The sequence below is a fragment of the Exserohilum turcica genome (genome assembly GCF_000359705.1).
Source record: "Exserohilum turcica Et28A unplaced genomic scaffold SETTUscaffold_7, whole genome shotgun sequence".
Lineage (NCBI taxonomy): Eukaryota > Fungi > Ascomycota > Dothideomycetes > Pleosporales > Pleosporaceae > Exserohilum > Exserohilum turcicum.
The window spans coordinates 965,401-979,245 of NW_007360288.1; the positions used below are offsets into that span (position 1 = coordinate 965,401).

Consider the following 13,845-nt stretch of genomic DNA (forward strand, 5'->3'; position numbering starts at 1 on the left):
TCGGATCCGAATTCGGACCGACTAGGATAGGTATATATTGAGACACTCCCTGTAGCTAGCTCTGTAGACTTTTGATATCCTTTCGTACAAGGCCTATAGGTGGCTTGTTGAATCTAGGCTCTTTGTGATCCCACGCACTCCCATATGCCTCTGAGTGATCCTACGACCGAAACAGATCCGACCTGCCTTACCTGCGCCGTTACACTATATGCGATAGTTATTCTTATCACGTAGGACGACTATCGCGTTAATTAGAGTAGATTAGCTGCTTATCTTAGTTAGATTAGTTAATTTAGTGATTGATTAGTAAAGGTAGTAAGACTCTTAATTATTATACTATTAGAGATTTTCTAATTAAGGACCCGTGTAGATTACTATAATAAAAGACTATAATAAACTTAATAGTAGAAACTAATTATATTAATTGCTTTGCGCTCTATATCTATAGGGGCGCGAGGGCGCGCCCCTTATAAGAGCTATTACTATTGCTTTTTGTATCAGGTAGGCCGCTAAGTATTAGCCTCGCCTAGGGTTAGGTCTTGGCGATTAGCCCTGATTGGTTGGGATCACAGAATCCTGGTGCTCAAGTCCGCACCCGGATTCTGCCACTTATCTGACACTAATAATTATATACTTAACTCTACCTTTACTTAAGTTTTAGCTAACTTAACCTTACCTCTGCTTAGGTCTTAGCTACCTTAACTTTACCTCTACTTAAGTCTTAGTGTAAGAGGCTACGCCTAAGTGTGTGTGATCGAGTATATCTATACGACTACCTGGACTTCAAGAAGCTTGAAGTCTTGTTACTGCCTTTTTGGCTATGGATGGCGTAAGTAGTCGTACGCTCGGCCCGTTGGGCCCGCCTATTACACTTTATAATTTACTAAAAATAATACTAAAGAAATAGCTATTAGCTAGTAAAATAAAAGTGGTAGTAGAAATTTTGTAAAGTAGTAAATTAGTATAGTAGCTATCATGGTATATCTATTTAAGATTCTGCATAGTGCAGAAGGTTAACCTTTTGCACTATAGTTATAAGCCTAGTAGCCGCTTTTAAGGTAAGTAGTAGAGGTTCTATAGTAGATTACTAGGGTAGGTAACTATAAGTAAGCCGCCGCTATAAACAAGAGAAGCTAGAGCTAGTAGCTAGTGCTAGAGCTAGAGCTAGCGCTAGTGAATAACTCTTTCACCTACCCTTACGCATACTTAAATAGAGATTCCTCTATACTTAGATTAATCTAACTAAGGAGGTAGTTAATCTAGGGGGTGTGTCGTGGTATTGTCAGATTGTGATGGGTTGGATCAAAGACTGTGATAAAACACTGTGATTATGATGGATCAGACGTGGGTCGATTAATTGTACTGCAGTCTATGGATCAGATAGTTAGAGCCCCTTTAGAGCAGTCGTTGGCCCGTGCTCCCTAACTAATCACAGAATCTAAGTGTGATCAAGCACCTAGAATCTGTTACCTACCTAAATATTGCACGTGATCTAATACACCCCCTTAGCCTATAGGCCAATTAGAAGCCTCGCTTAGGCTAGAGCATTTTAAGCTACTCTTAGATCTTAATAACTTGGGACTAATTCTGTGGATCTTAATCCCTAACTTTAACTAGTCTAAGTTAGATTAGAAAGCCCTGCTACTAGATTACTAGGAGTACTTTAGTGAGCCTATTAGCTATTATCTTAGACGATCGTGTGTATACTACTTAGATTGTCTAATTAATTACTTTTTATCTAAGCTAATAGTTGTAGATATCTACGTGTCTAAGCTTAGTAGTAAGCCTTAATACCGCTTGCGTTACAAGTTAGATCGTCTACTAATTGTCGCACTAAATTGCAATAATTAGGCTTAGTATATCTACCTTAAGCTCCCTAATTAAACGTAAGGTGAAGATCGCTTCTCTAGCTACCTATAATAGCGCCAAGAGCTCCGCTTTTGTAGTTAAAGTTGTGATAGTGTCCTGCTTACTTGCTCTCTAGGCGATTAAGCTGCTAAAGAGTTTAATTGCGTAGCCCTATGAGCTTTTATAATTAATTATATTGTCTATAAATAATGTGTTACTAGCTACCTCTATAGAGGTGCCGCCGCTAAGCCTAAGACTTAACTACTTAGTGCTAAAGAGGTAGAGCAACACTTAATTCGCTGCTTTGTGGTGATCTTGGCTAAGGTTTAAGAGAAATCTAGCGAACCTAGACGTAGCAAAGGCAATATCTAGACGAGTATTAATAGCGGCGTATAGGAGCGAGCTAATCTTCTATGAATATTAATTAATCTTAAATAGAGTAGCTAGTCCTTCTCTTAGCATAAGCTCGCTAATTGCTATTAGAGTATTGTGCCTAATTGTCTAATCGTTTATTAGCTAAGTGATCTTTTTACAGTAGGCTGCCTAAGAGAGGTGGAATAGTCGCTTATCTTAATCTCTAATCACCTTAATCCCTAAGAACCACTATAGATCGTCTCCACTAGTAATTAAGTATCGCTGCTTAAGCTAATTTATAATTTCTTCAGCTTTTTTTTCTTCATCTTTGCAATAGGTAAGGATTATATTGTCTACGTAGTAAAAGATAATGATCTTGTCTTTAATTATATAGTAGGGCTTATAGGGTATAATCTAGAACCTAAGTTAAGTGAGAGCTGCTATGAAATCCTTCTACTAAAGTAGTAGGGAGATCCTATGCCTATATAAAGCTTTCTTAATTTTTAAGATTATCCTTAGCTTCTAAAAGCCTTTAGGCATACGCATATAGACCTCTTAATTTAGTGATGCATAAACAAAAGCATTAGTAACGTTGTACTATTTTAGTTTAAGGTTTTAATTAGTAGCAATCGCTATAAGTAAACGAAATAATTATCTAGCTAGAGTAGCTGCGTAGGTGTCTTAAGTGATAATATTTCTTTGTTAATTACCTCTTATAACAAGCTGTGCTTTGCACTTAATAAATTAATTAGCTTTATTAAATTTATAGACAAATACCTACATATAGTCTAGGATCTAATGTCCCTTTAATTTAACTAATTAGTAGGGTACTTCTTCCCACAAGCTCGTGACTCTATAGCTGTTAAGATGTGCGCGTTAAGCTTCTTTAAATAGCTCACCTAAGAGGTGCTTGTTAAGATCTAATCTAGCAGTTAGTAGATTAGGAAGCTGTAATTAGTGGATCTTAACTCTCTTAGCGAGTAGTTAGTGGAGCTGCGCCTTGTTAATTAGGTCACCTTTGTGCGTGCCTACTATCCCTAATTGTAATCTAGCTATAAAGGCAGCTACCTATGGGATTGTCTTAGATAATTAGATCTTAGGTGTTAATTTGATCTCTCTACTTATAAGTTAAGCTAGCAGAACCGCTAGTGGTGGAGTTAATAGAGTAGTTAGGTAGTAATCTTAGATCTTTCTCCTATTGTAGTATCTAGGTGGATCCTCTATTGTTTCTTCTTCTTGAGTATTAACGCTGTTGTCGTCTTCGTGAAATAATTCTATCCCTGTGTCTAGGATTAGTTGTAGGAGCTTAATTGTTTAGACGTGTGCTGCGATCTCTAAGAGAGTGCTGTGCATTAGGCTATCTATTAGATCTTTAACTTTCCTATTAAAGATTAAGCTTTTATTAAAAATAATGTCTCTTGTGCTAATAACTTAAGCCATAGACAGGATCTAAATCTAATAGATATTAGATAATTAGTACCTAATAAGGTAGCTAATCTAAGCTTTAGGATTAAGCCTTGAGAGCCTTGATTTGCCTCTATAGGTATTGTTAATTATTGCGAAAGCTTTGCACCTATAGGCTTTAAGATAGGCTAGGTTTAGTTTCTTGATTAACGTAGCCGCTCTACTAGCTGCTTCACTAGTTGCTCTATTTAATTAGGATACGCTTGTGAAGAATACTTTGTATAGCGTTTTCTACTACTTGCTGTAATTTAGCGTTTAATTATATAGGTGTATAGCTGCTTAAGTAATTTCTAGCTATAGTTCCTATAGGATATTAGCGTCTAGTCTTATTGCACAAGCTTTCTCTTTGTTCACACCCCCTAAGCGTTTAGCTTTACTATTTTAGGCTTAAGTGTCTAGTGCTAAAGGCTTAATAGTAATGCCGTTTAATCTAAGCTAACGCTTGACTTCTAGCTTAACTATAGTAATCTTATTATTAGTTTTAATTACCTTTAGGGTGATATTGTATTAATTTTAGAGAAACTTAATGTAGTTTAAGAGGACTTAGATAATTAATTTAGCTATGTAGTGATCTGTGAGGTAGAAATCCTACTAATACCTTAAATAATTGTCTATAATTAATAACTGTAATAACTCCTTATTATAGGATTGTTCCTTATAGCTATAGAAATTAATTAACAGCCTTTCTCCTAGTCCTTAATCGTTAATTCGTAGAGCACGACTAATCTATCGCTAGATTTTCGCTCGTCCACACGCGTCGCACTGCACTGTCGTTATCCCATTAACTCACACCCCCTAAGATTGCTAGACTAGGTGCTCAATCGCTACTGGCCCTAGGTGTCCTAGTCTCTTGTGCTAGAGGAGAGCAGGCGCCTATTGGGCTCGCTAGTGCTATCAGGTCGTGCGTGAGTGGGCGTGTAGAGCTACTCTGTCCATTAATCTAGTTGGCTGAAACTCAAGTACCCACTAACTATACATCTCTACCAGCTTGCAGATAGTTAATCCATCCAATCGCTTAATCGCTATAGGATCTAATTAGTTATCCTACTAGATTCCTTGCCTTCTTAGTACTCTAAACAAGACAATATTGCACAAGATATCTAGGTAGAGAGTAGTGTTGTAGAGCACAAGTCTTTCTACTTAATCTTTATATGTAAGGCTTAAGATCACTAATCTATATCCTTTAATCTAGATCTAACTATTTCCTGCTTATATAAAGTCTCTATCAAGGGGCAGATAGTAATTAAATATTTAGCTTATATTATTAGTGATGTAGCAGGTGGATCCTAAGTCAAAGATAAAGGAGTTACGCAGTAGATACTCTATTCGATCTAACACGGATATAGCCGCGAATATGGCCTCAATTATAGCTATCTGTCTCTCGTCTAGTCAGTCTTCTTAAATCTCTAGAGTAGGTGTATAGGTTTGCTTAGTTCTTAGAGTCTAAGTCCTTAGCCAACTTTAGGCTCTTAGGAGGCTCTAGAACTCTAGATCGTGATCTCTTTAGAGCTTTACAGTTTTGGCTGTCCGTGGGTTAGGTATCCACCACTCTAGAGCCTTCTCTAGATAGACATAGAAGCAGTCACAAAGATTGTGCCTTATGTCACACGCTAGGCAAAAGCTAGTATTGTTTTAATACGCGCTCGCGCTTTTTAGTAGATTAGTAGGTGATTTAGCTATCTAATAGGCGTGCAGGATCCTGCTTTTGCCTCTTCTCCTTTAGAGGTATAAGCCTAGAGCCTAATAATTTACCTAATTAGCTTAATTATACTCTCTACTAGCTATACGTTAATCTTAAGGTCTACCTTATTTTTATAATTTAGTATGTGAGTTCCCCGTTTCTATAGATTAGGCGTCCCTATCTCCACGCTAGTTAGCTTTCCTATTTGTAGTAAGATATACAGATAGATTAGCAGCTACAAACGCTCCTTTATATTATTATTATTATTGTAGTTTAACGTCCTTTCTCAGCCTAAAGGGCTATATAAGACGTGCAGGCTTAAGGCCTGCAAGTAACTACGTAGGCTAGAATTTAATCTAGGTACAAATTAAGTAGGTACAATGTAGGGGGTTATCTAAATGAAGGTGAGGCTCGTAGCCTAGTAGTTTTTTAGTGAGTAACTCTCTCAGATCTTTCACTTTAAATAAGTCTTCCTCTCAAGTTTTAACGAGTAACTCTCTCAGTCAAATGGGTAGTTTAATGAGTAACTCTCTCATGTGGGTGGACCATAAATATGGTTGTGAGGGGAGAAGGATTCGAACCTTCGATCTTTGCTGACGTGAGACAGCAGAAAATTTTCCAGGCGCTCCACCACTGCGCCATCCCCCCAACGCTCCTTTATAGTTTCTTTGCGTAGTAGGGTGATTTAGCATTATGTACTCTTAGAAACGTCTTATTATATCTATTTAAGCGTACCTATTTGGCTTTTGCTTATTTAATTAATTATTTAGTTAATTAGTCCTTATAGGATCTAGACCTTGTAATTAGAAAGTTGCTACCTAGATAGGCGCGATCTTATTTACTATAGCTAGAAAGTCTACAGCTACTACTTAAAACTAAGTAATGTTAGGCACTTTAAGTGTCTCTACTTTAGTAATTGCTTAGTTGTATTTAGCAAGCTAAGTATTCTAATTACCTACTAATCTTAGTAGCTTAAGAGCGTTGTAGTATCGCTAACGCGCTTGTTCGCGTTTGATCGCGTTAGTGACGCTAATATAGGCTTTTAGCTTCTTAATCTAGTTATAAATTAGCTAATTTAGTAGGCAGCATATGCGCTATAAGTATAGAGCAATAGTTAATTAGATAAGCAATATAATCTGCTAAAGGTTTAACGTTTTAGTTTTGTACTTAACGTATTTAGCTTTATACTACTCTTGTAACGGGCTAGGTAGCCCGCTACAGTACAGATAGCGGTGGCTATCTTATGTATCAACTACGCAACGATATCAGCAGCTCTGATATCTTGTGCCAGCCTTTTTGGCGCGGTGGGCGCGTTGTAGTTGCGTGCGCAGTCTAATAGGACTCGACCCGTTACAACTCTAAGCTAAGCTTATAAAATTTAAGATCCTCCTTATAGGCGCGCTGTCCTATTGTAGATAGATTAGATAGTCTTGCTAGGGCAGTGCCTAGAGCTAAGCTAGTTAATAGCGCGTAGTTGCTTATGTCTAGGAGATCTAGCGACTTTAGAGTAGTTAGCAGTTTAGTCGTCGCGTTAGGGTTTACTTAATCCTATATGCAATAGGCTACGCAGCGCGCTTTTAGCTAGCTGTACTAAGCGCTATAGTTATGCTCATTGCGCAGAATTACTACATTAATTTGCCAATTTAGTAACGCGTTTATATTTAATTAATAGGATAGTGCGGATCGCTTAGATTAAGAGGAGATAAGACTCTTAATTATTAGATTATAATAGGTTAGATTAAAGACTGTAATAAAACACTATAATTATAATAGATTAGACGTAGATCAATTGATTGTACTGCCATCTATAAATTAGATGGTTAGAGCCCCTTTAGAGCAGTTGTTGGCCCGTGCTCCCTAACTAATCACAGAATCCAGGTGTGATCGAGCACCCGGAATCTGTCACCTACCCAAATATTGCACGTGATCTGACAGGTATATCTATTTAAGCTTCTGCATAGTGCAGAAGGTTGACCTTTTGCACTATAGTAGCTTATTATATAATTATAAGTAGAGTTTACTATAGGCAGCTATATTAGGCTATAATACTATGGTAAGCTAGTAACTAAGTATAGCTTAGCACTACGTAATAAGATATGGCTTATTAGCGCGGCTGCTTCACTAATAATAAGTAATTAGTAATGCCGGGATTTTTCGCCGGCGGCTAGAAACCTTACCCCCTATTTCTAAGCTGTGCTGGTTAAATGCTTATCTAACTCACTATATAACTCGCTGTACGCGTAAATCCCCCAATCTTTTTTTCCCTTTCCATCCTTCTAGCTATACAGCCATTTCCGTACCATCAACGCGATTTCGAACCTGCCTCCCACTCAAAAACTTCGAATTGGCAATTTCTCCGTCAGCCAAACAGCAACAACAACAATAACAATACGCAGCATGAACCTCACACCCATCCTCCCCCACCTCTACCTTCTCCTCCTATCAGCCGCACCACACGTCCACGCAGCCCTCGATCGCAGCCACCTAAGTCCTGTGCGCCGAGAACCCGGGGTCCTATCTGCCCGTGGTAATCCTTGTCAATCCGGGAGAGTAAGTTCTAGTTCGAATTCAACCCATTCCATCCCCATCTTTATCCCCCCAACTGTTCCCTATTGCCTATCCCCTATTGCCTATCAACCTTACATTTCTTCCCCACGAGATCCTGATACAGAAGGAGTGAGGAAGGAGGAGGGAGAAGGGGAAGTACATTATATTAACCATTTATTGTTACGTAGGATTGCCACACGGGGATATGTCAGGCGTGTGATTACGGACGGTGGATGCACTGTACGGCGCCGCATGTATGCCGGAGTTCGGATTGCGATTGTATTCCGGCGTAGGTGTGGGTAGGTGTGGATATGGATGTGTTACTGTGGTTTGGGTATGGTATGGTAGGGTGGGGTTGTGGGAGAAAGGGAAGAAGAAGAAGAGGAGAAGGGGAAGAATACGGTGCGGTAATAGTAAAAGTAAGAAGAAAGGAGTTGCGGCTTTGATAGGGATAGTGTAACAATAGCTGTGTAGTGTATATGTAAAGGAGGTAGATGGCAGAGACAAGAAATACACTTGATTGATCTTGATATGTAACCCTACACCTACACCTACACATGACCTGATAAGATAGTTAGTGTGCCAGTATAAGGTCGCTAGCCAGTCTTTGTACCTCCCATGTCCATCTGCCCAAGTATCACATGTATAGTCTATTTTTCTCTAATATAGTAACAACAGTGACTAAAGATACCACCGCATGACATGCTATGCTCAAATGCGCAAACAAATATCGTACAAGACCCAAACCCAAACCTCATATCCTTGTATCGCCGAATCCCAGCGTCTTAACCCCATCCTCAAACCTAATCTCCTCATCCACAGACTCCATGGGCCCACCCCACGTCACCACACCCCGCCCATCAATCGCGTAGGCGCCGCCCAACTGCCAGCGACATGCGCCCTCGCCGACCTCGTGGCCCCAGACACCCTCGTTCCTGCGCAACATGACCTGATTGTAGCCATTGCGGGGATGCAACACGTGGGCCCAGGTCGATATGCCGAGACCCCATAGGGCATACAGATTGCGGTCCGAGTCAACAACCATATCGACGTTCCAGGCGCCGCCGAGCTGGTTGACCCATTTGCGCGTGGCGTCGGGCGTACAATGCGAGATGGCGATGAAGCGGATCGAGGGGTAGCGGTTTGCGAGGGTGCGGAGGCGGAGGAGCAGTTTTTCAGCAACTAGATTGGATTAATCGCTTGTATGTTGGGTAGCGTAGAGTCTGTGTAGGGGACATGTCAACGGATAGGTGCATTGAGCAGAGATGGACGTACAAGGACAACCACAGAATCTCAGAAACAAGAGTATCGTCGGCCGACCACTGGCATCGGGAAAGGGCAACTTGGCATGTGACTGCGCGCGATCTCCTATTTGCGGGGGCTTGCGGACGGGGTTCTGTGGCGGAGGCGGCGTCTGCCATGATTGCAGCGCTTTGGGGACGCCCCATTGTACGTTTGCAAAGGGGTTTGCAAAGCCGGCGGCGGCGTCATCGGCAGCGGCATTTCCCTTCTTTGAGCTGGGATTATTGCTGCCAAAGAAGCTGTCCGTCTTGGGAAGCGAGACATTGCCTAATCCGGCCTTGCGAAGGGCGAGCTTGGTGCCCAGCGAGTTGAGCATGTTGCTTGTTCTCTGCGCGGGTGTTGGGGTGGCGAGTATATCGAGGCGCGCTGGGTACCGACAGGGGGAGAGACGGATGCAGAGGGGCCAGACCGGGTGTACGGTGGGTCCGTGGGAGAGGGCGTGCGGGTGCGGGTGCTCGAGGTGAGAAGGCGTTCAGGTGGTCGGGCTGTTTAGCGACTCAGGCAATTGCGGTAGCGGGACTGGGGATGGGGTGACTTGGGAGCACGTGAGATGGGCGCGGCAAGGACGCTGTTGGGCACAGGAGGCGAGCTGACGGAGGGGAGCGTTCGGGAGTGCCACCATCGTGGCTGCGCGTGGTAGTCATGTCGCTACGACGCTTTGCGCTCCCTGCAGCTGAAACAAGATACGTGGCACGGACGTCGCGGCTGAGGTCTGGCGGAGAAATGCATCGCGACCGACTAATGAGTTAATTACCTTCCATGGCTCGAGCTACCAGTGCCACTTTTGTTTTAATCTATCTTCGTGCTTCGTCTGCTCGAGAAATGAATGCGAAGAGGAACCGCCGTGGTGCGAGCAACGAGCGTGGCCAGCGTGCACTAGCTCAGCCTTGACCGCCTTGGCAGTGTCGCGTGGTCACGTGACGACACCCGCGATCCAGTCGGGGCGCATCAATGGTCCAGCCCGTCTCTTTCACTGCACGAGATGCAGTTTCGTAGTCGCAGTGCAATCGTGGTATTATCCGTCATCCAGCAATAATAGCAAATCGGGTATCCGTGTCCTGTAGCACAAGTACATCTCAAACCTAGTACCATACTACTCCCAGTAACCATAACGCCTTGATTATTACGGCTGCGTCGAAGAGGCCGTGCATCGCTTGTATGCAAAGATGGTCCTGCACTCCAGCATAGTCTTGTACCTCAGGCACTCTTCCAAAATCTCCTGGTCCTCCCACCACCACTTTGGCTCGTCGGCACAGTCGTCGACAAAACTGTCCCATATGTCTTTCCAGAGAGCACGTCCAATCATGGTCGAAAGCTCTTCGTCGACGTTCATGCACGTCGGGTCAGACGCACACGGCAGTGTGAGTTTGCGGTCCTTGTTTTGATCCACCATTTCGAAGCCAGCATCCGTCAGCCATGCAGGAAGCAGCGAGCATGGTTTCGAGCATCGGAATAGTCGTTCTAGGTTGACCGACAGCCTGTCCTCGATCCACATGCGCATTAGCGGGCCAGCCGTCTTACGCACAGGAGCTGCGTCCATGACTCTGATTTCCAGGAAACCGCCAGGGGCCAGCAGCTTGTGACATTCGCTAAACACCTCGGGCAACTTGGCCGATGGCACCAGAGAGGGCAGCGTGGATGCTCGAATGTGCGAAAAATAGTCTTCGGGAAAAGGCAGCGGAACCGCACCAAACTCGCGCACCGTCAGGTATGACACGTTCCCAGGCAAGGGAATTTGGCGATGTTGTTTGGTCGAGAGGAAATGCACCGTTTGGGACGGATGCATAGCCGATAGTTGGTATACCTCAGCTGACGATGGCTGTTAGAGGTTGCACAGCAGCGTGACGCAAGAGCACCGTCGCGAACTTACAGAGATTTCCATACAGCTCCAGGATCCGCCCTGTGTCGCACGCTGGGACAGGGGCGCTCTTGTCGCGACCCATGCTCTGCATTTGCAAGCCAGTCAGCAGCCAGAGCTGTTTTTCCAGTATCAACTGGCGTCTTGTTAGCAACAAAACATTCCATGCGGGACAAGTCAAAACCCACCTCTTCGTCCACTCCATCGCTCGTCGACTCCTGCCAGTCCTCCTTGAGTCGGTCGAGGATAACTTTGGGGCCTGCAGACTCCATTCTGCGAATGAAGCGCTGGAACCGAGTGAGTTGCATAGAGCTGCTATTGGGGGACACCAGCTTGGTACTACTCGGCTGCGACTGCGTCTTCATTTGAATTTTGGTGGGAGCTTCACGGGGAGCAAGGCATTGCCACTGTGAGAACGGTTTGCTGGGCATATTGCTGATTTCGCTGCTGGCAATTGATGGTTTTCGGAAATCACTTGAACTTTTCCGCTCGTCGAAGCTGTCGTGTAGCTCCAGTGCCTCCAGCCTTGAAATCTCGTCTTTTGCTGGCTTCAGGGAGCTGGAAAGGTTCAGCGCAAACACAGATTGAGTGCATCTAGACCGCTTACGTTTTTTCTTTGCCTTTGACTTCGGCGGCTGGCGACATTGCAGAGGCAGCGGAGGCAGCAGAGTCGGGAGCTATCGAACTGGCCCTGCTTCGGCTCGTCACGAATGACTTTGGACTCAGCCTCTGTTGTTGACACACATCGTCGATGCCACTGACGCCATCGACTGTAGTAGTGGGCGTAATCACATCGTTTCGGTCGTCTACCCGACGATATCAGCACACGTCTCTGTACAGCACAGTGGTCAGCAACTTACGCGAAAAGCGCGATACAGTAGAGTTTGTTTGCCGCGATGAATTGTCGCCCTCGAGCTCTTGGACTTGATGTTGTTGTTGTTCCAGCTGAAAAGTGTTGCCAGATGGCAGGGTGGTCGCAAACGAGCTTGTATACGTCCAGGCTGGCTGCAGCGCCGGGTCTTTGAATTCGCGCGATTTTTGTGTAGCCAGCGTTCCTGGCACGGTAACGGCAGTCGTTCTTGAAGAGCCACTTTGGACAGATGAGGGTCGTAGGATCTTTGGCTTGATGATCTTGGCCTTCTTCAAGCTCGCGGTCCACCATAGCTCACGCTCGTTGGTAAAAGAGCCGGCTGAGCTTCGTGACGTGTTGGAAGTGCCCGTAGATGGCGGGCGGCCAGTTCGTTCCTTTGCCTTTCGTTCCCTCCTCGCGCCAACAGTCTCAGCCTCTCTCTCCAACGGCAGGTCGGTTGCAAACATGCTCAACGACAGGTGCGGAGATGCAGCGGGGGTGCAGCGGGGCCACTCTAATCGATGACCCTACGAGGCGCGGGCAGGACGTGGACTGGGGGCTATTTGTGAATCAAACGCAGTCTTATCGCAGGCCAATATGCAGCGTGCTGCAGACAGGCTCGAGAGGCTTTCAGGTGGATCGTGTCGTAGCCGTCAAGCGGATCACGTAGCGGTACCTTGCACCCGCCGCATGTGAGGAATTGACCAAGTCATGTCGCACCACCGAGATTGTGGCGTTATTGACCTGTTAAGGCCATGTAGTCGAAAGCTACCGTCAGGGCTTTCCGGGGCCAAACTACGTGCCCTAGTATGCCTGCCCACCACCCTCGATGCCGGCGTGCTCGGACGACGGGCGCACGGGCGCTCAACACAATGAGCACTTTGATATAATAATAACAATGGCCAGTAGCGAGCGCATGGCTGGCGACTTGTGCGGCCACACGTGGTGGTGGGAGCGTGCAATGCAACGGAGTCTGTCGTGTATCTGGGTCGGGCCCTCGCCGAAAAAAGCACCCTTCACTGCAGTGCTGCGCGATAGGCGCAGGCGGCCAGCCTATGGGGGGGCTCTCCTTTTGCAGCCCACCAGCTCGGCGGTTTTTCGCAGGTTTGGGCATGAGGCAGCGCGGTCGGGTCGGTCCTGTTTCTGCACGCACTGGCAGCCCGTATTGTTTCGGGTGCGAGATGAGGGCGATGATCGTGGACGTTACTGACGCTGGCTCGCCTTTTGCCGGCCTCGACAGCCACGGCACGACGACAAGTGCCGCAAGCCCGGGGCAGCGGCGCGGCGGCGCAATGGCGCGAACTCGCGGCGGCGAGTGGAGGGCGTCTGGATGGCCGGAAAAGAAAGGATAGGCGACATGGCGCAAGAGTGGCCCCGGGGGAAGTTGGAAGCTTTGCAGGCCCAGCCATCGTCGTCGCTGGTCGTGCCGTCACCTGGCGCGAATGCGGGGCGGCGACGAGGCGATCAGCAGCACGCACCAGTCAGGATGCAGCGGCATCAGCAGGGGCCGCCGGTGCCTGGCTAGCCGCTTTGGGCCGCGCTAGGCCCCTGACTCGCCGCCCTTCCAGCCCTTGCGCCCACGACACGACACGACCACGACCGCCTCGACCTGCACCACTACCACTACTGCCCTTGGACTACCACCACCACCACTACGCCCACTTCGCCCACTCCGCCCACCCACTGCATGCGTCCACGCCCGCCACGCCCGCCGCCCTAGCACAAGCCCAGGCCCCGCCCTCTCGCTTGCACCACCAACGCTCTTGCCGCCGTGCAGTCGACGACGAGACCCATGCCGCCGCAGGGCCAGGCGTCTTGGGCTCCCAGCCAGCCCATGGCGCGCTGCGTCACTCTGCTCGTGCTCGCTCGTTCCCTTGCCCCCCGCCTCTGCATCCTGGCGGAGCCTTGCTGTCTGGGCCCTCGCACTCGTCCTGGTTCGCA

At 46.1% G+C, this 13,845-nt stretch overlaps 2 protein-coding genes and 1 non-coding gene across 3 annotated transcripts; all 3 read right to left on the bottom strand.

Moving 5' to 3' along the window:
- Window positions 1-5,907: 5,907 nt before the first annotated feature.
- SETTUDRAFT_t75 lies at window positions 5,908-5,995 on the bottom strand. Its single transcript has one exon. It is a non-coding gene; the product is annotated as a tRNA-OTHER (tRNA).
- Window positions 5,996-8,431: 2,436 nt separating this feature from the next.
- Window positions 8,432-9,635, bottom strand: SETTUDRAFT_165525 (uncharacterized protein). The gene is made up of 2 exons (XM_008032164.1): window positions 9,170-9,635; window positions 8,432-9,076 (listed from the first exon to the last, which is right to left on the bottom strand). The coding sequence occupies exons 1-2, from the start codon at window positions 9,510-9,512 to the stop codon at window positions 8,649-8,651; spliced, it is 771 nt and encodes a 256-aa protein (XP_008030355.1). The 5' UTR covers window positions 9,513-9,635; the 3' UTR covers window positions 8,432-8,648.
- Window positions 9,636-10,319: 684 nt separating this feature from the next.
- SETTUDRAFT_141909 (uncharacterized protein) lies at window positions 10,320-12,498 on the bottom strand (the record flags this gene model as incomplete). Its single annotated transcript, XM_008032165.1, has 4 exons — window positions 11,898-12,498; window positions 11,243-11,401; window positions 11,053-11,172; window positions 10,320-10,793 (listed from the first exon to the last, which is right to left on the bottom strand). The coding sequence occupies exons 1-4, from the start codon at window positions 12,369-12,371 to the stop codon at window positions 10,320-10,322; spliced, it is 1,227 nt and encodes a 408-aa protein (XP_008030356.1). The 5' UTR covers window positions 12,372-12,498.
- Window positions 12,499-13,845: the final 1,347 nt, after the last annotated feature.

Bases quoted from the DNA above. Each gene is read 5' to 3' on its own strand.
- SETTUDRAFT_165525 (XM_008032164.1), bottom strand. From the start codon at position 9,512: ATGCTCAACTCGCTGGGCACCAAGCTCGCCCTTCGCAAGGCCGGATTA. The intron at 9,077-9,169 runs GTACGTCCATCT...AATCCAATCTAG, and splicing joins GAGATTCTGTGGTTGTCCTT to TTGCTGAAAAACTGCTCCTC.